Source organism: Propithecus coquereli, unplaced genomic scaffold, assembly GCF_000956105.1.
Source record: "Propithecus coquereli isolate 6110/MARCELLA unplaced genomic scaffold, Pcoq_1.0 Scaffold63, whole genome shotgun sequence".
Lineage (NCBI taxonomy): Eukaryota > Metazoa > Chordata > Mammalia > Primates > Indriidae > Propithecus > Propithecus coquereli.
In genome coordinates, this window is record NW_012152285.1 from 7,644,836 (window position 1) to 7,667,189 (window position 22,354).

General features: G+C 38.2%; 1 protein-coding gene across 2 annotated transcripts in view; it reads right to left on the reverse strand.

Annotated features, from left to right (window-relative positions):
• Nucleotides 1-22,354, reverse strand: part of IDE (insulin-degrading enzyme) — a 102,110-nt gene that overhangs the window by 15,540 nt on the left and 64,216 nt on the right. For both annotated transcript variants that reach the window (XM_012659723.1, XM_012659722.1), the window contains exons 12-19: nucleotides 17,583-17,685; nucleotides 14,799-14,921; nucleotides 12,221-12,303; nucleotides 8,642-8,786; nucleotides 5,783-5,893; nucleotides 4,752-4,872; nucleotides 1,892-1,983; nucleotides 736-847 (exon numbers count right to left, since the gene is read on the reverse strand). In XM_012659723.1, coding sequence (XP_012515177.1) covers nucleotides 736-847; nucleotides 1,892-1,983; nucleotides 4,752-4,872; nucleotides 5,783-5,893; nucleotides 8,642-8,786; nucleotides 12,221-12,303; nucleotides 14,799-14,921; nucleotides 17,583-17,685 — 890 coding nt within the window. The remainder of the gene's footprint in view (nucleotides 1-735; nucleotides 848-1,891; nucleotides 1,984-4,751; nucleotides 4,873-5,782; nucleotides 5,894-8,641; nucleotides 8,787-12,220; nucleotides 12,304-14,798; nucleotides 14,922-17,582; nucleotides 17,686-22,354) is intronic.

A 22,354-nucleotide genomic window follows, 5' to 3' on the forward strand; every position in this document is an offset into this window, starting at 1 on the left:
CTTTATGTTACTTTCTTATAAAAATATACATGTATTCTTTGGGAGATCGAGGCTGGAGGATTGTTTGAGGCCAGGAGTTTGAGACTAGCCTGGGCAACATTGCAAGACCCTATCTCTACAAAAACTTTTTAAAAATCAGCCTGGCATGATGGCCCCTACTCGGGATGCTGAGGCAGGAGGACTGCGTGAGCCCAGGAGTCTGGGGTTATAGTGAGCTATGAACACACCACTGCACTCCAGCTTGGGCCACAGAGCAAGACCATGTTTCTTAAAAAAACAAAAAAGCCATGTAATGAATACATATTATCTGTACCAGTGGGTTTCCTAAAACTATTTCTGCCAAAGAATTCTATGGGTTTCTAATTCAATATTATGATTCTAGTTTCTATTTTTAATAAATAAATTGTATTTCATGCTTTACGTTCAATCTTTCTTTACCTTTGTGATATTTTTACTTCTTAATTCCCCCACATGCAAGTACCAGTCGATTCCGGTATCATTCTCTTCAAAATTATTGTCCACTTCCAATTTCATCTCTTTGGCCCTCCTACCAGAACATTTTCTGGCCTAATTATCTATCTTTAATCATACTTCTATAAATAGTAGAGGATCCTAATGGATCTTTGCCATAAAACTACATGTACATTATCATCCAACTGAATTCAACCCACCTATAATCACCCACATTATTATGTCAAGATAGTCCATTCCCTAAGTTATAACATCTTGACTTACCATCAGGGAGCTGAACCTCTCTATACCGAACCAGCTGACTTGGAAGAAGAGGTTTGGTGTGAGCATGTTCAATGAGGGTGTCTTCAACCATCTGCATAATTCCTAACGCAGCCTGGAGAAAAATATATGTCCCAGTATGTTACAAAAACATAAACACACCTTGTCTGTGAAGATAAAAACACTATAGTGGATGGTAGTCCATTGCAATATGAAAACAATATGTTTATAAAATAAACTAGCTTAGTTTATCATAAAAATGGACTTTTAAATCTTAAAAACATTTGATCCTATTTGAATATATAAAAATTTAATTTGCCAGTATGATTAATTTCCAATATAGTCAACATGGTAGCAGTGAAGAGAAACAGAGACCCAGACAATCATCAACATTGATGACAATGCTGGAAAAAAGGCATGGCCAAAGCTAGACAGGGACTGGGGATGCAAAGCTGGTCTCCAGTGAAATGACACTGCAGACACCTGAGGTCACAGCAGAGAAAAGGAGGTGAGCAAAAGGCTTTACTGTAGGTAAAACTGACCTTGGTAAGAATCCTGTCTCTGCCACTTATTAACATCTAACCTTGGGCATATCGTTTTGGAGGCAGTACAGCAGAGTGGTAGAGACTGAGGGATCTTGAGACAGACTGCCATGGAAATTCTATAGTGCTTTCCATGTGTTAAGCCCTTGGCATATACTATTTAACTTTTATAACCCATGATGTAGGCACTACTGTAACTAATTTTACTGATAAGAAAACTGAGCACAGAGTTGAGACATTTTCAGAAGATTACATATCTAGCATGTGACAGAGCCAGGATTTAAATCTAAGCTGTCTGATTCCACATCATGTGTTCTTATCCGTTAAATAGTCCCACCACCCTATATAGAGTAGGGATTATTATTCCCATTTCCTCCTGTGATTGCATAAGGCAGGCAACAGCAGAGGAGGCAGCTATGAAAGCAGGTCCTCAGTTAACTACCATATTTTACTTCCCCTGTGCCCTCGCCTACCTTCCTTCATAGAGCAGAGAAGGTTCAGCGACCTCTACTCTGTTTATTTTCATAACATGCTGGTTAACAGTCTTGAGACAGACTAGAGGAAAAAAAATCTCTTGCATTGATCCACAAAAGATTGCTACAACCTCAACCACCCACCTGTTTTGTTATGTTTCCATGGAGAAGGGCTTCAATGTGCAGCCGTGACAGGAGCTGAGGTATGAAGGCCTTAAGACGAGGAAGGGTAACATCTGTAAGGGTGTTAAGAAGAAATACTGAGCTCTACCTATGAGCTGGAAGAATACCACAAAGGTATGTACCTTATCAGTGCAGCATAATAGGGGATACATGACGTTGATATGTTGTAGTACTAGTGATATTAACAGTGACCACTTGTTAAAGATGGTGTCTGCCAGATGTCCTCACTGTAAATGTACTATTTTATTCTTTTGGTTATAATTGAGTAACTCATATATGCTCTGCGTGCAATGTGGAAAAGCCCACTTGCCTATCAGTGTCTATTTTTCCCATCATAATTAATAAATATTTATTTTAGGGGATATACTTATCCTGCTTTTCCTTAGATTTTACACTAATTTTAGCATCCATTGGTGTTACTGTAGCAATTATTACTATGGTGTCCTAATGGCAATTTTTCTATTTCCCTCGTTCCTTTTACATGTATTGATTTAATTCTTCTATAAGGAAGAGTTGTCCCTTCTCCATTAGGACACCATAGTAATAAATGCTACAGGCAAGATCCACCATCAGATGCTAAAATTAGTGTCTGAAATTTTAGTAGAAACACAGGAAGGGAAGTAACAAGTGCTTACTACGGATCAGGCATTTTACAGATGCTATCTTTCAAACTACAAAGTATGTACTATTATCCCCATATTAAAGGTAAGAAAACCGAAGTTAAGAAAATTTAAGTTTCGTGTCCAGAATCATCAGGCTAGTAAGTTGCAGAGCTGGGACTCGATCCTTGGTCTAATGCCAAAGTGGACACTCACTCCACTCCACTGTATTGCCTTAGGAGTCCCCTTCATAGGACTCCCTCAGCACTCTCTTCAGCTCTCTATAACAATACTCACCGCCCCACCCCTTGTCTCTATCGAAATGATCCATTTACACTTACGCTTCGCCACTAGACTGGAGCTTCTCGATCCAAGAAACTCCATCTAATTGATCGTTTTTAAATCTCAAACACCTGAAGTCTAGAGCTAGGCAGTCAATAAATGTTTCTGGACAACACTGACCCTGAGGTTCTTGCTATACCAGCACCTGTATACCCGAATGAATCAGAGTTATGGGGGAGCAAGCCTCTCACACTGAGTTGTCTCCAAATTAAACCATATTGGCATTCTGCATCATCATAGGAGTATATCAAAACAGAATGTTATTTATTACAGCAGAGAATTTCAACCAAAAAAGTACTCCCCATTTTAGGGAGGCTTTATATACCTGTGAAATACTTTAGAGCTTACTCTGCTTAAAATTTACATGCTATCTCACCCAGATTCTCTCTTTTTTTTTTTTGAGACAGAGTCTCACTGTGTTGCCCTGGCTAGAGTGCCATGGCGTCAGCCTAGCTCACAGCAACCTCAAACTCCTGGGCTCAAGCGATCCTTCTGCCTCAGCCTCCCGAGTAGCTGGGACTACAGGCATGCACCACCATGCCCGGCTAATTTTTTCTATACATTTTTAGTTGTCCAGATAATTTCTTTCTATTTTTAGTAGAGATGGGGTCTCATTCTTGCTCAGGCTGGTCTCGAACTCCTGAGCTCAAGCGATCCTCCCGCCTTGGCCTCCCAGAGTGCTAGGATTACAGGCGTGAGCTACCACGCCTGGCCCTGACCCGGATTCTAACAAAGGGGGGAAAAAACCCCAAACCACCCCAAACCTTTGCTTTTTGATGATTATGAAAGCAGGTTCAGTTTCTTGAAAACACATTTAAAATCACTGATGTGGTATCTTTTAAAAGGTATAATTATTGCTACTAATTGCACATGACTATAAACATTTTGCAAAGAAAAGACATTAACTGTCCAAAATAAAAAATGCATCTGTTCTAGTTAATGAATTCTATAATCTAGCCTCCTATCCGATGCCTGAGGCAACCAACAAAATAATGACTTTCAATACTTTGCTCTTGATTTGTCACTGAAGACATCAAAAGCATAGTGTTACCTAATAAGTAAGGACTTGTCATAAAAGATTATTAAAAATTCAACAGAATTCTTTTTTTAATTGCATTTTAATTCTTATTGCTGAGCATATAGAGAGATTAGTTGGTAAAACAATGTTGGGAAGTAAAAAATACAAAACAATAATAAAAGGTGATACCAATCTACATTTTTCCCAATAAGGCAACTGTGAAAGTAATTTTTTTCTACTCAGTAGGCATTCATTAGACATACACTGATATTATACTAGATACTATAACATTATAATATATCATACTAGATAAAGAGGATAAAAGGAAGGCATAATGACTACTCTCAAGGAATGTCACACTTTCAAGCCAAACTCCTGGAAACTAGATTTAAGATTTTAGGAAAAAAACAATAAAAGACAACTCTTAAGGCTTTAAACATTTCCAATTTTTAATCAGATGTTTTACTTAGAACCAATCCAAGGATGCCAGAGTAGGAAAAAAATGCCCTAGCACTTCTGTGTGATAAGACTTTGAAGTTCAGCCCATTTTTCCTTTTCTGAAAGCTTGGATATTAATAAGGTAAGAACTTAGATCAGAGGAGTTAGTCATCTGAAGAAATCTGTGAAGAATAATAATTAAATGTTGTAGGTTACAGTTGAAAACAGCAAATGTGGCTAAACTGCCTGAATGCAAAAGCCACTTCAAAGGCTACCACTGTTTTTACAAAAAAACACACACAGCTGGCTTTAACAGAACTACAAGTTATTTGAAAGTATAAACACTCGGTATCAGGATAAACCAAAATGATTTTAGAAAAAAAATGAAGAAAACATAAGGCTTTAAGTAGAAAATGATTCTCACCATCCAGGGCTTCTTTTAACTCATCTTTAGTCCAGGCCACTTCGGTCATCAGCAAGCGGAGGTAGTACATGGCATGCTGGTGAGGCTGTTCAGCCCGGAAATTGTTAAGAGATCGCATATACTAGTGAAGGGAGACATGGGTTCATTAATTTCATACATCCTTTAAGAAATCATTTCAAAAGATCACCTATAATCAAACTTTGTTTTGTATGAATTATGTGTTACCGAGATGCAGGAATATTTACTTCTTTCTGAAGTTATATAATTAAGAATGGGGCTCACTCCTCTCTGATCCTTAAACTAAAGGGCATCCTTTTTCTCTGTCCAGCTGCTGATTTACCCCCAGCATCTGACATGAACTCTAAGTGCCTTCGATATAGGACATCTTTTGTCCCTCAGAAATCATCCCCAGTTTTCAGGGCCTCCATCTTTTGGCATCCTTAGATTTTATACTATAAAGCCAACCCAAAAGTCTCCATAAGCGAGCAACATGGATGGGGTGTGTGTGTGTGTGTGTGTGTGTGTATGATATCAGATCTTTATTTGAAGACTGATGGTAGTTTCTGATCATGTACAATAAAGGTCACAACTTAGCTTTAAAAGGAGCTATCCATCCCATAGTTGGCCAAACGTGGGTTGAATTTAAGTGGGAGATATATCAAATCTAAATAGTGTGCCCTCATGTGACAAAGATCTTGTGGTAGGGCAGACTTCAATTTGCTGAATTACGTGTCTTTCCAAACTGGAAGCTGAGATGAAACACTCAAGGAGGCCCTGACAGCCACTAGGTGCTTCTCTTTGAAAGTCAGTGCTGCAACCGCACTAGCTCTTGCAGCTCACGGAAGGAGCCAGCTGTCTACCAGAGTCTCGTAGGCTTTCTGGGATTTAGCAAAGATAGGGTGAGATGAATGCAATGGGGTTATGAATGTTTCTTTTCCTCCTCTCCCCTTTTTCAAAAATTTTCATAATATGGCAATATTATCTTATGAATAAAAAATAATAAATTTTAAAAATAAGTTCAAAAAACTTACTGCCTCTTTGATAATTTCAAATCTTTTTTCATCAATCTCAAAGGTAGCCATTTTCTCAATAATCTTCTTTAGCAAAATTGGCTGCTTGTCATTGTAACCTTTCACCGAGAGCTACAGAAAGAGTTCAGGGTATTAAAAGTCTAAAAATATCATGAAACACTTCCAAATAAACAACTTAAGCTTGATTTCTAAACATTTAGAAATTCCCAAAGCCAGGTGTATTAAAATAAAAATGAAACAAGAAATTCAATTAATTTAACTTCTCATAGTTTAACACTTAGGAAGATAACATTAACCATCTTTTTAAACAATTTTATTTATTCATTTTTTTAGAGATGAGGTCTTACTATGTTGCCTAAGCTGGACTTGAACTTCTGAGCTCAAGTGATCCTCCTGCCTCAGCCTCTTAAATAGCTGGGACTATAGGCTCAGGCTACTATACTAGCCATTAACTATCTATATAGTATTAAGTAATACCCAAAAGCATAATTTTACTTTTCCTAAACAAAATCAAAAGCAGGTATATTCACCTGATGCCAAACTATGGTGGCACACACTACATCATCAAAATTCAAGTTCTCATTCTATCAAAATTAATCATAGAATGTGGTTAAGTTTCTTCTTAAAAAGGAACTTCTAATGAATGGCAGGCTTAAGGTTTTTACAGGTATAGTAAGAAGGTAAAAAATCACAGGGGAGGCTGGGCATGGTGGCATACATCTATAGTTCCAGCTACTTGGGAGGCTGAGATGGGAGGCTCACTTGAGTGCAGGAGTTCCGGGCCAGCCTGGGAAACATAGTAAGACTCTGTCTCTTTAAAAAAAGATCATAGGAGAGTGTTATCTAGCAAACTATTAAGACACGTCCCAGAATTTTTTACATTTAAATATTTTAAAAATCATCTTTGGAGAAATCAGGAAGCCCCAATTTTGAATTACATGGCATTTTGCCACTTTTTCATTCCAGTGTTGCCCAATAAAGACCCATAATATTTGATGAGTTCTGCTAATGTCTCAAAGACAATGGCAAAGCAAATGCGTGGGAAGGATATACTGAATGTATCATCAGGATTTTCCCTTAGGACAATTTACCCTGTCTCTGAAAGCCTAACACTTTGAAAATCAGGGAATGAGGACTGTCTATTAAATTTCCACATGGTGGCACCAACAGCAGTATAGGATACACTGCAGCTAGAATACCTATGACCGTCTCTACCCTGTGAAGAATGACAGGCAAGAACCTCAGTTGGAGCAAAGTTCACTTGCCATGGAAAGCACATCATGTACTATAGGAACTACATCCAAAATTAGCAGGAAACCCACTTTATCATACATAGAAATTATTTGTTTTAATGGTAATATGCTACTAAAATTCATCAGCAAAAATGTAAAATAGATTATTACTTTTCTATTTGGAGTTAATTTTGATCTTTGAGCTTCAAAGATCTCTCTGTAGACTCTGAGAATGGTTAGATTATATACATTCTTATTCATTAAACAAAAGTTACCAGAGAATTCGTGTGAATAAAAAAAATCACTGCAAAATAAACAAAAATTTAAAACCCTAAAATCTTTTGCATAAGAATTTAAATAAGGAGTACCCAAAAATGCTCTCATTTGAGTTTTTATTAAAGTGTAATATATTTTAAAGAAAAGTGAAGATTAATGTGGGCCATAAATGGGATGTAAATTTATAACTGAGATATAAGCAAGCTTGGAAACATATCAGAAACACTTTTGAGAGAAGGTTATTTCTTGGGATGCATTTAATAGTGCTTATTTTAAAATATACATTAAAAAAAGCTAATGAGACATGCTACAAAATAAGTTAAAATGTCAACTGTATTTGTACATGGGGACTTTCTACTACTGTCTACAGAAATAAAGGAAGCCTATACATAAGTAAAATTCAAGCACCACAGCAATAACTATGGATATCTTTCATTTATAGATGTTAATATACTCAAATACATAGAACATGCTTTCAGGATTAATACGTTAAATATCTCAAGCAAAAGAACATGCAAATAAATGTAGCACACATACATGTTCATAAGATGCAGTAAACTTTAATCATTCATTAGTGGAATACTAATTTGAGTTCTTCAATCATTAAAAAGGTGTAAAGAAAAAAACCATCAACCTTCTTATTTGAAAAAAATGCAGAAGTTAATAGTTTTCCCAAGCTCAACATAATGCTTAAACGGTGTGGTGCCTTTTCTTTGGTTTTCGTTTTACTTACAAGTATTGCATTCATTCCTGATGCAATGCCATAGCTCAAACCTGAGAGGCGTGCTGCATATGTATACTCTTTTAAATCATCCTTCAATAACCTGATAAACAGGTATGTCATGTTGCAATGGAGAGGATCAGCATAAATGTAGCGACTAACAAAAAAAAAAAAAAAAAAAGAAATGCTTTGATACCTCAAGCAGTGGCATGGTAATGAAGAAACATGACCGAAGAGTATGGATATGCAGCCTCATGATCTGGATTTCTAGGGAAATAGTATAGGCCAACCTTAGGTTTTACAAAAGAAGGAAGACTTCATTCAAATACAGAATGGGTGAGATCTAAACCTAAATTAGGGTCAAATTTTGTTTGAGTAGAAAAATGTAACTATCTGATGAAAGATGTTAAAAAAAAAAAAAAGAAATCAAGGAAAATTTGCATAATATGAATGGTATGTAGCTGAAAACTCAGAATAAGAGCTAACTTAAAAATTAAATGATGAGAAAATATGATTACCCATAAAGATTTAAAAAAAGAAATTAAACTCATACCCTCGATCGAAAACGCTTCCATCAAATCAATATAAAAAATGTTGATGAGTGGAAGGCTCTAAGGCATGGGTACTTACATACATCCCATAGATGGTATTTTGGAGATCATAGCTCAAGCCTGCTAGCTCTGCTGCATATGCATACTCGTTGAGTGAGTCTTTGAGGAGCTCAAGGTACAAATAGGCCATGTTACAGTGCAAGGGGTCCACATAAGCAAATGGGCTGGAAGAAAATGTTGACAGTAAAATAGCTGATTTATTACTTCCCAATGTGATATGGCCTTTCGAGATGGATCAAGATATTGAACATCCATTAATATAATTTCCTGAGGATATGGTTGAATTCGTGAGGCTCTTTCTTCTCATTAGGAAAAAAACAAGATGTCTGAAAAAGAAGCCTGAAATATGCTGTATGTATGTGTTGGTAGTGATGAAGAGGGAAAAGGAATTGCTTACCCCAGATGGTGCGGTAGGACTGACAAATTAGAAATGCAGGGAAGGTAAGTAGTGGGGACAAACAAAAATGCATACCTCTGTCTAGGCTAACAGGAGGAGGCATGGCTGATAGAACTGATACAGCATGTGCATGTCCTCTTTCTCTCTCCAAGCAAGTCACACCCTTGGTGGACAGGAGTAAGAGACTGAGAAATTTGTCTGTGGTAATTACATGAACTTCGAAAAACAGATCTGTGAAAATGTTAGCTTATCCCCGAGTTTTCCCTAAAATGAATAAAGCTACAGCACTGTCAGTAAAATAATTGATACTTTCTATAACTGCAGCCAGAACTGGAAAAAAATTTTAAAATTGGAAAATACTTAAATGAGAAAGAACAAGAAAAGAGAAAAAACAATTATAGAGTGCAAGAGCTAAACAGAACCACAGAGATAAACTAATCTTCATTTCTCAGATAAGAAACATAACGTTCCTCGTGTCACCTGAACTGGTAGCGGCAAAGTTGGGATTCAAACACGAGTCAAATGACCTGTTCATCTGACTGTATGACCCTGCTTACCTTGATTGGCAGCAAAAGATTTACTCATTCAACAAATATGTGTGATATGCTTATTACAGTGCCAGGCTCTTCTCCAGGCACTGGAAATAAAGAGGACACCAATCAGGCAAAGTCCCTGACCTCACAGAGCTTATAGTCTAGTTGGAGGGAACAAATAATAAATTTAAATCTGATATATCAGTTGGTGATAGTGATAGTGCTATGGAGAAAAATTAAGCAGGGTAAGGAGAATAGGGAATGATGGGGTGGTGGCAGCAGGGCAGAAAGATTGCTGCTTTACAGAAGATGGTCAGTTAAGGTCACCTGGATACCTGGGCTCATGCCCAAAGGAACAAGGGAGCAAGGGAGCAAGTCCTGGGAATGGCTAAGAGGTGGAGTGAAGAACTTTCCAGGCTGAAGAAAGAGCTAGTGCTAAAGACCTGAGCCAGGTGCCTGCTTGGCTTGCTTGGCAGCAAATTAAAGCTTCACTCTATTTGGGCCAGGCATGGTGGCTCATGTCTGTAATCCCAGCACTTTGAGAGGCTGAGGTTGGAGGATTGCTTGAGCCCAGGAGTTTGAGAACAGCCTGGGAAACATAGCAAGACCCTGTCCCTACCAAAAAAAAAAAAAAAAAAAAATTAGCCAAGGATGGTGGCACACACCTGTAATCCTGGCTACTCAGGAGGCTGAGGCTGGAGGATCACTTGAGTTTGCAGTTACAGTGAGCTATAATCAGGCCACTGCACTCCAGCCTGGATGACAGAGTAAGTAAGACCCTGTCTCTTAAAAAAAAAAAAAAAAAAAAAGGTCCACTCTATCTGTAGTATAGGAAATACAGCTAATGTACTGATAACAAAGCCAACAATTTTATCAAAGTTGATAATAAAACAAATATAGGGGTAAAATGCTTAGCAACTTAGAATTAAAATCAAAAAGAAAGTTCTTATAGCTATCCAAACATTCTCCAACAGGAAAATCTAAATAAATGTTCTGTCATTTAATTTTTAAAAAATATTTTACATGATGATGGATTTTCTCCTTTAGGCAAACTGCAGTTCAGAAACTTAAGGCACAATTCACAAAAACAAAATCAAAACAAAACAGAGGCTATGACCAAGCTCAGCCTCATGGGCAACTGCGTGGCTTTCTTCGGTGGAAGAGAAAAACCAGAAAAGCCAAGTCTGGGAGGACAAAACCACACGGCTCAGGCTCAGAACACAATTCCAAGGAGCGTCCTAATATGCTGCATCCACATCAGCTGTGTAGTGAAGTGGCGAGGGCCCTGAACTAACTTTTGGCAGGATTCAACTGGAATACCTAAATTCTGGTTCATTTGTTAATTTAAAAATACATTATTCTATAAGCAGATACTGTATGCTAAATATGAATCACAAGGTTTTAAAAAATGTGACTAAGTATATATAATATAATCCTATTTCTGAAAAGATGAAAAAGATACACACATGAAAATGTCTGTAAAAATGTACAAGAAACTGAACGGTGATTACCTCTAGGAAAACTGCACCACAGAGAAAGGGGTTTGTGGGACGCAGACATTTTCCATTCTAGGAACAGTACTGGGCAGTTTAGAGAACACAGAAATGTCAAAGGGTCTCTCAAAAGGTATTCTAAAGAAATTCGTAATCATAGAGGCTAAATGGGAAAGTGGTGACAAGCTTCTCAGAGTGTTAAAAATATCATTCTCCATTATCAAAAAATAAAATGTTCTGTAGTGCTTTGTAATGCTCTTGACCAACAATAAGCCACAACCTGAAAGTCCATGTTTGGTGTAAAAAATATAAAAATCTCAGCACAGTTCTAGATAATCTGTGAATCTCATGCTATAAAACAATATTTATATCCCTACACTCTCAACATATTTGTTGAGAGAATATTAACTTTTTATTTAGAGATTCTTTTTCTGTTTTCCAAAACATTTAAACCACACCTAGCTTTAATTTTATGTCAAACCAATCGAATAAAAATCAATGAAAAAGCTGATCATATTGAATATTATTAAATGGTGACAGTTTGCTTCACAAACACAGATTACTGAATTTTAGAAATAGTGGGTGATACACATTACCACACAAGTAAAAAAAGACAGAAATGAAGATGCATTGAGAAATCATTGCAACAATTACATTATTCACACATTTTACTAAACATCTTTTTCCTCTTTATTAAATAATGTTTAAGTAACCAAGCCCAGAATAGAGAAAGGAATATCTAAGGGCGCCAGACAATTAAAGGACTGGACAGGACTCAAGATAATTTTATAACTACTACCTCCTGTTCTGGGCAAGTCCAAGAATATAAAACAACAAAAACACCCCCAAATTATTTATTCTTTTCTCAACGAATCTTCTTCTGGGTAAATCTATAGCCTCCTTACAATCCAAAATCCTGAAGGCTAAGATCATTCTCCTGATAATAACAGATAAGTCATTTCAGTTAAAGCATTACTTATCAAAAAAAGAAAGAAAAAAGAATTAACAACCCTGGTTCTTACAATACCTTGTAACAACAGCAGACTTCCCTTGTCTAGGTGAAATGACTCTAATTCCTTTTATTTCTAGATATAGATGCTTAAGGACAGAAAATTTTTAGAAATGTAATTGTTGATTTTGATAAGAAGATTTATAGCTATCTTCATCTTACATACCTGAAAAATTCAAAGTTGAGACAAGCCTTCGGCAAGAAAAACTTATCATCTTGTTTGAACCAGAGTTTGCTCATAGCTGTATCCTGTGATGGAGAAACAATTTGGTTAGGGAAATAGAGGCATATTTAGCAAAAATGTTTAACCAAATCACTCTTCAAGAAGAGGAAGACAGAGGCTTTAGTTGAGAGTTTTGTTCTGGAGGCTACTGTCCCATAGCCTTGAAGCACGCTCACAGGGTCAGCAGGTAGGAAGCTGGACAAAGACTGCTGATGCTGTAGCAGTGAAATCAGCTTTCTGTGTCCCCTGGATTAGGGGGATGGGGGCACACTGGAGGAAGACATAGATTGGAGAACCAATACTAACGGTCCTGTCCTCATCTTTCTGGACACTGTAAGGCAGAGAGATGCAGGAGCCCTTTGGGAGGGTGTGGCAGCCAACCTCCAAGATGGCCCATAGCATTCCCTGCCTGCTGAGATTCACAGCCTTGTGTAGTTCCCCTCCCACACTGGACCAGTGTCGATCTGCCTGACAAAATATGACAGAAGTGATCGCATGATACCTTTGAGATTAGATTATAAAAGACACGGTGGCTTACATCTTGACTGCTCAATTTCCCTCCTGCATCATTCATTTGGGGAACCAGCTGTTATGTCATGTTTGGGGGAGAGGTCCATGTGGTGAAAAATTAAGGCGTGCCAAGAACCACACAACTGAACCTGGAAGAGAATCCTCTAGCCCTAGTTGAGCCTTCAGATGACTGAAGCCCTGGCCAACAGCTTGACTATGAGAACCCTGAGCAAAAACTACCCAACTATGCCACTTCTGATTTCTGACCCTCAGAAGCTGTGTGAGATAATAAATGTTTGTGGGTTTAAGCTGCTAACTTTTGGGGTAATGTGATACACAGCAACAGATAACTAACATAGCCAAGGATACACAAATAAGCCCCTATCCTGACTCTCCACTCATTCATGATATACTAAGTATGGCTTTAGATGTTCACTTGAAACTACCTTGAAACCCTGACAAGAGATATAAATGGTTTAATGTTTTTCTTAGTTTACCCTGAGAAGGTCTATTTAAAATAAACAAGAAAAAACAGAAGAGGTAAGTAAACTTTCTGTTTAAAGTAGCTAATAACTGCCCGGGCGTAGTGGCTTACGCCTGTAATCCTAGCTTCTGGGAGGCCGAGGCGGGCGGATTGTTTGAGCTCAGGAGTTCGAGATCAGCCTGAGCAAGAGACCCCGTCTCTACTAAAATTAGAAAGAAATTAATCAGACAACTAAAAATATATAGAAAAAATTAGCCAGGCATGGTGGCGCATGCCTGTAGTCCTAGTTACTCGGGAGGCTGAGGCAGAAGGATCGCTTGAGCCCAGGAGTTTGAGGTTGCTGTGAGCTAGGATGACGCCACGGCACTCTAGCCCGGGCAACACAGTGAGACTCTGTCTAAAAAAAAAAAAAAAAAAAAAAAGTAGCTAATAACTAATATATAACTCACTAAAATGTCTTTTTGTTTTTGTTTAGAGATAAGATCTCTCTCTCTGTTGCCCAAGTTGGAGTGCATTGGCCCAATCATAGCTTACTGTAACCCCAAACTCCTGGGCTCAAGTGACCCTTCTGCGTCAGCCTCCTGAGTAGCTGGGACTACAGGTATGCACAACCATGCCTGGCTAATTTTTTTTTTTTTTTGGTAGAGATGGGGTCTCCCTTTGTTGCCGAGGCTGGTCTTGATTCCTGGTCCCAAGCCATCCTCCTGCCTCAGCTTCCTTTAGGGATTACAGATATGAGCCACTGTACCTGGCCTAAAATGTCATTTTTAAAGAGAAATGTTTCTCTCACTAATAATCTAGTTGCTCAAGATAAATTACATTTCATTTTCCTAAATACTGATTCTTATCTCATTGGGTTAATCTGAATGTTAGGTCATTTGAAGAAGATAAAAAGACGTGTGTCTATAGTCATGAGTTTAGAATAAGTTTGCAAGTTTAGAAAGGAAAATGTGCTGTAATAATTTGATCCATTTTTTCTACATAGTTTAGCCAAGGTCTGAAATAAAGGCACGAAAAGAACAGTCTTAAAAAGAAGCGGGTGAAAAAGTCCACTTCCCAATAATCCTTCTCACTGGCTTGTAATTCCATGAGCTTCATATAGCCACTGTAAGGGCAGGAATTCCAATACCTCCCCGCTTGGACATACTCCCTTCCTGGCTTTAGAGATCGTTTCTTATCTCTAACATTCATGACGCGGCATAAACCTACTTCCTTGTTGGATCTTCAGTGGATATGGAAAAGAGTCCTCTATCTTTCTAGACTTGTGGTTACAGTCCAGATTTATTTTTATTTCTCCTGCAAAGAAAGCAATTCCCTAGATTCTATGTTGTTTAGTAGTTTTGTTTGCTTACTTTAATATTTTTAAACTTCTAATATTTCTTGTATTCTTTCCATAACTTTGTTACCTCTCAGGATGTGGACCCCCCTCCCCCAGTCAACACAGTACCAAATATAAGAAATCATCTTTAGCCCTCCATGTAATAGGTCTGTCCCGTAAATTTAAAATCAGTGATTCTAATACATTACCTTAATAAGAGCAGGGTATGGTGTCGCCTCTTTTTCCAACGATAAAATCTCAAAATTTGTAGGAATAAATTCATTCTTTGTTGGAAGTTTAAATTTCCCGTTCAGGTCAGCATTTTGCCATTTCTGGACGAATAATGAAAAACACACAAAAGCAAATAGAATCTGATTCAAGAGTTTAAAACACCATCTTTGCTAAGTACTCAGGTAAATATTAAGTGGATAAATGTCACACAGCATTCTTTTCCATCATATATAAAGGAGCTACTACCAAGATCTATCGATGGATTTTCATAAAACTTGAGTCGGTCTTTCTGGTACTAATAAAGATTCTGCACTCATCTCTATCTTTCCTCTCCACATCTCCAAAATGAGCAGCTGAGATTAAGGAACAATCTGAGGTCTGAGACTGTGGAACACAGAGAAGCTGACTGGTCCATATGAAGATTATGATGCTTCAACTCTTTAAAGAAGGAAGAATAATCTGTACAGGAATATACTCCCACAAGTGCTGGACAACATTTTTTATAAGAGCCATCCTTTCAGCTATACTAAGCTACATTCATGATGTATGGCTTGAACCCAGGCTAAAGGGAACCTCTTTCACTTTAGTCCTTCTTCTTAAGGCCTGGCCCACACTTCTAGATGATCATGCGAACTCTCAAGTGAACCAGTAATTAAAGCACAAAGTTAAGAAGAAAGTTGAGGTTTAAGTCTGGATTGACACAACCTGCAGGTTGAATGTGCTCCACGGGCTAGTTCCAAAAGCTAAGTGGGTCAGACCACAGGCTATTGATTGTTGAACTCTAGTTTATAAGACTTTTGATCATTTAAAAAAAGCAACTGGGCTGGGCAAGGTGGCTCACGCCTGTAATCCTAGCACTCTGGGAGGCCAAGGTGGATCACATCGCCTGACCTCAGGAGTTCGAAACCAGCCTGAACAAGACGAGACCCGTCTCTACAAAAAATAGAAAAATTAGCCAGGTGTGGTGGTGCACACCTGTAGTCCCAGCTACTCTGGAGGCTGAGGCAGGAGGATCACTTGAGCCCAGGAGTTGGAGGTTGCAGTGAGCTATGATGATGCCACCGCACTCTAGCTGGGGCTACAGAGTGGGACTCTGTCTCAAAAAAAGAGCAACTGACTGCCAATAAGTCTGGGTTCAATAATTTGGTCTCTAGCTGATGTGGCACAGCCTTGTAGATTTTGCAGGTCTATTTTGGTTCCTGTATTTGTTTTTTTTGGCACTGGGATGAAGGAGATGTTGGCTATACTACTTAAGTAGCAACCCAAGTGTCCAGAATAGCTGAATAGTGGGGGCTAGGAAACATTCAGCATGTAATTTCACTACTGAGTTCCCAGATAAATTTTTTTCAAAAAAATTCCCATTCACTTGGCACTGGAAATGTTCAGCAGGGGTTTTATTAAGGAATCCAGGCAAGCAATAGATTTTGTGCATGAAATGAGACTTCCTTTCAATGTATGAGCTATTTATATTTTATTTTAAAATTTAAAAAAAAAAAAATTCCTGCCAGGACAGGTTTGTTATGGTCAGAGTTTGGTGAATAGGGGCCTTTCTCCTGTTTTAGCATTATTTCAGACACAGCACTAATTTGTGGGAGATGAGATTTCCTAACAGTTTGGAAAGATGGATATTTTCACATACTAGAGGGCTTCAATTATCTTCTGTATTGTGAATATTTCAGAGATAATTTTCTTTCTTAAACTATTTCTTCTTTTTTCTACATTGCAACCACACAAGTACTTTATTTATTTATTTATTTTGAGACAGAGTCTCACTTTGTCAACCAGGCTGGAGTGCAGTGGCACAATCATAGACCATAGTGCACCATAACCTCGAACTCCTGGGCTTAAGCTATCCTCCCATCTGAGCCTCCCAAGGAGCAAGGACTACAGGAATGCACCACCATGCCTGGCTAAATTTTATTTTTTTGTAGAGATGGCATCTCACTATGATGCCCAGGCTGGTCTTGAACTGCTGCCTTCAAGTGATCCTCCTGCTTTAGCTTCCTAAAGTGCTGGGATTATAGGTGTGAGTCACTGCACTCGGCCTACACAGGTACATTTTTAAAATGTTCATTACTCAAGTTTAACTAGAATCTAGCCAGAGCAAGGCTTTCTGGTATCTTTCCATGAATAAAGGACACAATCTCAAGGGCATACAGCTGGTAAGAAACAAAAGAGAAAGAAAAAGTACTATATAAGTAAACATGGTTCACAAGCAAAATCTTAACTACTGATGAATGAGGTAAAGTACTGTCTTACACCTGTTTTGAAATAAATCTTAATTACTCAATGTTGACAAAAAGAGTAATGATACAATATCAGGCATAAAATATAACACCTCCTAACATGAAGACAGTATGAATCCCAGAGACTGCTCCCAGTCTATGTTCACAGCAATACTGTGAGCTCTCTGGAGCCTTTGCACCTGTCTTTCATGCTCCCTACTTCCACCTCTCTTTGACTTTCTGCCATTTTTGCTTCTCAGTGTACCCTGTACTTCAATGCTCTCTGACTGCACGGGGCTGGGAGAAATTTTACAGCCCTGGTGGTTTGACAGACACATAAGAAGGTGGCTAGCATGCCATTTCTTCATGCAAAAACCCAAACTCCAGCTCAACATCTTGTTCACTCCTCTTAGGACGGCACAAACAAAACGAAGTCATCACTCTCCACACTCTGGGCCTGGGGTTTATGGATCTAGAGAGCTCGTGTCCTTGTGATTCCTCACACATCAGGCTTATTCACAGATGAGTTAACCCTACCTTAATGACTTCATCTGGTATAGCTTCTTGTTTGTACTGGGTTCCATACCACTCTTCTGTGCGATCAGTTTTTCCTTCAAAAGATTTAGAAACTATTGCAACCCTAGAGATATAGAAAAAGAAAACAGAAAAAAACCCTATAAACTCATGCTGTATATACAGATTTACAGAATCTGATTCATGAAAATGTAAATAATATCCAAGAATATGTTGGGCCCCTTAAGATCCAGCAAATCCTCTAAGGCTTAGCGCAAACAAGCCACATACGTTTAGAGTTTTCTGATCATAGTCTCTATTATCCTGTGGTTATAGTCCACTATTTTTAGTGTGAAAAAGAGCTTACAGGAGAAATTCTTCTAGGTATGCTATTGACTAAAATTTAAGAAGAAGAGTAGCTAGTGAAAAAATGGAACAGGGTCAGTTGAAAAAACAGTCCTTAAAAAGGCAAAGAAGTACTCTTTCCTAGGAACAGCTCAGGCCCAGAGTTAACAGGAATGGCTAAGAAAACCTCTTGGCTCATCCAGAAATCAAAAAAATTCCACAAACATACCAAAGGAACTTTTACTATTACTGTGCTCTATGGTTTTTCCTGCCAGACACTAGCATCAAATATATCTACTACATGTACACTGGCCTCCTACTGCTGGGGGAGAAGGGGACAAGACCAAGAAATGCTTATCTTCTGGTTTATTAAAAGCTTTCTTTGATGGGCCAGTAGAAACAGCCCAGATGTCTGATTGGGGGAAAAAAAAAAGTCAAGGAGGGAAGGTAAAATGATGTCAAAAGATAAGTGAACAAAAGATTACCAGAGTAGAGGAGCAAAAACAGTTCCGTACCAGTGGAACTCTGCAAGACATTCCTGTGGAGCATCATCAGGGACATTTCTGCCTCTGCTGTCTCTTAATTATCTAAGTTGGAATCAGTATACCCCCACCAGTAGACTCAACCACAGGCAGGAACTAATCCTATTTTAAATCTTGTGGATTAGGAATTCTAATCAATTAGCTTGGATGACTCGGTGTGAAGTCAGTCCTGCTATTGGTTCCACTACTCCTTTGTGTCCCAGTTCAAATAACTAGGTCCATGTCTGTTCCTGCTTGTCCTCACCTATCCTCCCAGGAGTTTGGTTCTAGCCTCTGACTGTCAGCCTCACAGCTGAAAGCCACTTGTAATCCAAACTCCCCTCTGCTGAATACCCATACATTTTCAAAATTCCAATCTGTGTTCCAAATGCCTGCCCCTTTTTGGTCCTACCCAACTCCAATTGTTACCTGGACCACTATCTATTTCTTATTCATTCTAGACAAAATACTCTACCTGGCTGACTGGACCTGGTCTTATCACCTGCTTTTGGGTAGATATGCTAAAACAAAACTGACCTATTGGTAGGTATAACTGACTAATCTTCCAGCTCCTGGTGTTCCTGGTCTGGCCTACCTGCCACTAACCACTATCAATCCTAGAAAACAAGCTAAATAAGAAATATGTTTCACAGAAACATAGAGAGGAATCATAGCATATGATTAGCATATGAAAGAGTTCTGTTATTGTGTTCAGAAGGAAGTGATCCATGTTGGTAGTCCCTAAATCCCTTTTGAAGGGGTAGAGTGTGTGCAGAACCTATACAGCCACATGAAGGGTGTACACTGTTTCTTAAGGGCATTCAATACATGCCAGAGCCTAAGACTCAGCCCTAGGAATTGCTTCCACTTTGTTGATTTCTCAGAGAATGCATGGACTGATTCTCAGAGACTTCTGAAAAATATATTAAGAAGTAGAAGGACCTGGTAGAGAAGATATTCCCAACTTGCAAAGACTAAGCATTCATTTGGCAGTAGACCTGCCCTCTGAAACAAGAAAACTTAAAACTCAGTCCTGAGAGAGAAAGTTAAAGCGGCTCAGGGAGAGGTGCCAAGCCAGATGCTCTGGAGGATGACTATATGACACAGAAAGCTGAAGGCTGTCCAGTAATGCTCAAGTTTAAAAAAGGGGAGAAAGGACATTTGTCAAGTATAATTCTTCGGGATTTAGATAGTTATATACCAAAGTAAAGTCCATGGGTAATGTTTGAAATGTTATTCATGAGGAATTAGACAAACACAATACATCAAACTAGGCACACTGGACTAACAAAGAGATACTCTGCAGACCAAGAATTAGTATATCATTAAGGAATTCAAAACTGAAATACACAATGGGAAGTTACGTATTAAAAAATAAAGGTAGGGAAGGGAATAACTGTAGAGACAGAATACACAAGCATCAAACCCATATAGAAATCTATGAACCAGAATGTGGAAGTACAGGAACAAGCACTTGAATTAGGAGAAAAAGATAAAAAGACAAGTCACAATAACTGAAGTAATTACATATAACTACAATATATGTAACTGCAGACAGTTCAGAAAGACTGGCACAGATGTAACATTTTAGACTATCTGCTAAAAATCTAATTATATTAAAAAACAGTTTTGACAATAGTTTTTTTCTTGAGTGGAAGGGAGGAGGCGTGGGCTGTCGCTATGGTACTGATGTGATCCCTAGAAACATGAGAGAAAATGACCTTTTCATATGGAAACTTACAACAGTGAGAAAAGGAAAACAGTGGGCTAGAATGAATGCTGACTGTTGACTCTAAATTGACACATTAAAAATGTTCAGAGGCTAAATGAAAAATACATATAAAATAAAAATTAAAAAATCTGTGTTAATTATGTGACCTAAATTTTTAAAAAAATGCTCAGAGGGAATGTAGCTGTAGAAGCTGGATGGAAACAAAAAGGCTCCTCACTACAGACATTAAAAAGCAATATAGTCCCCAAGGAATGAATTCTCATGAGATTTGTACAAATAATTTCTGAGAGAGGAAGCAGGAAAGATATCCAAAGAATGACAAAAGGCTTCATAGGTAATTGTGATGAATTCGAACAGAATTAGTGGAAAGGGCACAGACCAGGCAATAGGAAACTTGGATTCTGGTGGATACTCTGACTCACTTTCTTTGAGATCTTGCCAAAATCCCACTTTAAGATCTAAATTAGGCAAGTGTGCTTAGCCTCTCTGTACTTCAGTTTCACTTACTTTTTAAATAGAGATTCAAATTAGATGAACTCTGTCCTTTCACTAGAATTCTACAATATCATGATACCAAATTAGCTTTTTAAAAGATACACTCAGAAGAAGATTAAAAAAAATGTATTGATGAGACTCAAAATCAAAGAATAGTGACAGGAAGGCTTAAATGCTAAAGAAATTGAGGCTCATGAAAAATGCTAAAAACCAGTTTTCAAAAGGGTTTCTTTGGCCGGGCGCGGTGGCTCACGCCTGTAATCCTAGCTCTCTGGGAGGCCCAGGCGGGCGGATTGTTTGAGCTCAGGAGTTCGAAACCAGCCTGAGCAAGAGCGAGACCCCGTCTCTACTAAAAATAGAAAGAAATTAGCTGGGCAACTAAAAATATACGAAAAAAATTAGCCGGGCATGCCTGTAGTCCCAGCTACTTGGGAGGCTGAGGCAGAAGGATTGCTTGAGCCCAGGAGTTTGAGGTTGCTGTGAGCCAGGCTGATTCCATGGCACTCTAGCCCAGGCAACGGAGTGAGACTCTGTCTGAAAAAAAAAAAATTTTAAAGGGTTTCTTACAGTAAGAAGGAATCAAGAAAGACTAAGCTAAAAAGCTTAGAGGTCAGCCATGGTGGCTCATACCTGTAATCCCAGCATCTTGGGAGGCCAAGTCAAAGGATCCCTTGAGGCTAGGAATTTGAGATCAGCCTAGGCAATATAGTAAGACCCCATCTCTTAAAAAAAAAAAAAAAATTAGCCAGGTGTGGTGGTGCACTCCTGTAGTCCTAGCTACTTGGGAGGCTGAGGCAGGAGGATGGCTTGAACCCAGGAGGGCCGACTATATACCTAATGAGTTGGATTAAATGACCTCTAAGTTTCCTTTCATTCTAAGGATTTTCCTGTCTATTTTCCTACCTGGTTGCAATGTTAAACTTATCTCAGTGGGTATTAAAGAAAGTAATCTTACCCTCTAGCTACCCTAGTCTGGCCGGAAGCTGGCAATACTACCCTAAGCTGTTCTGCACTGTATCACTGACCTGCTGTAGTTACAATTATAACAGTTACAGAGATCAATCTTATAGAGAAAAAGCACTTTTTCTTTAAATGTGACAGTAAAGAGAAAAAGAGGTATTTAATTCTAATTACATAAGATATCAAATTTAGAAACATGCATTTAAACATTTAATCAAAAGTAAAATGTATGCTCCAGCAAATTCACTTCTACAAAGTGTTGCTGTGTCAATTACTGACTCTAAAGCAGCAAGAATTATAATTTAAATCATGAGTTTTCTTGCCAAAAGAAAAAGTCATATCCGTATTGTATAAAATAATCTTAAATAGCATTAACTTGTGTTTATACAACACTTTTCAACTTTGCTGAATCATTTTGCATCAGATAGAAAGATAAAGTACTACCCCCATTTTGCAGATGGGCAAAGTTCAAAGAAATTAAATGAGAACCAGTGTTTATGACATTATATAAAGTTAATTTTTCATAAGTCCCCCCTGCAGGATTGTGAACTGTGAGGTTTCACATCAAGAAACACTGGCTAAAGAAAAAAAAAGTGATATATCCAAGATCTCATGACTAGTAGGTGACAAAACCACACAAAACTAGTCACTGAAAGGAAACTTAAACATTGCCTAGTGAGTTCTATTATTAAGTTCAAAGCTTTTACTCCCCATGTTGATAAGTGGCTTCATTTTTAGAAGGT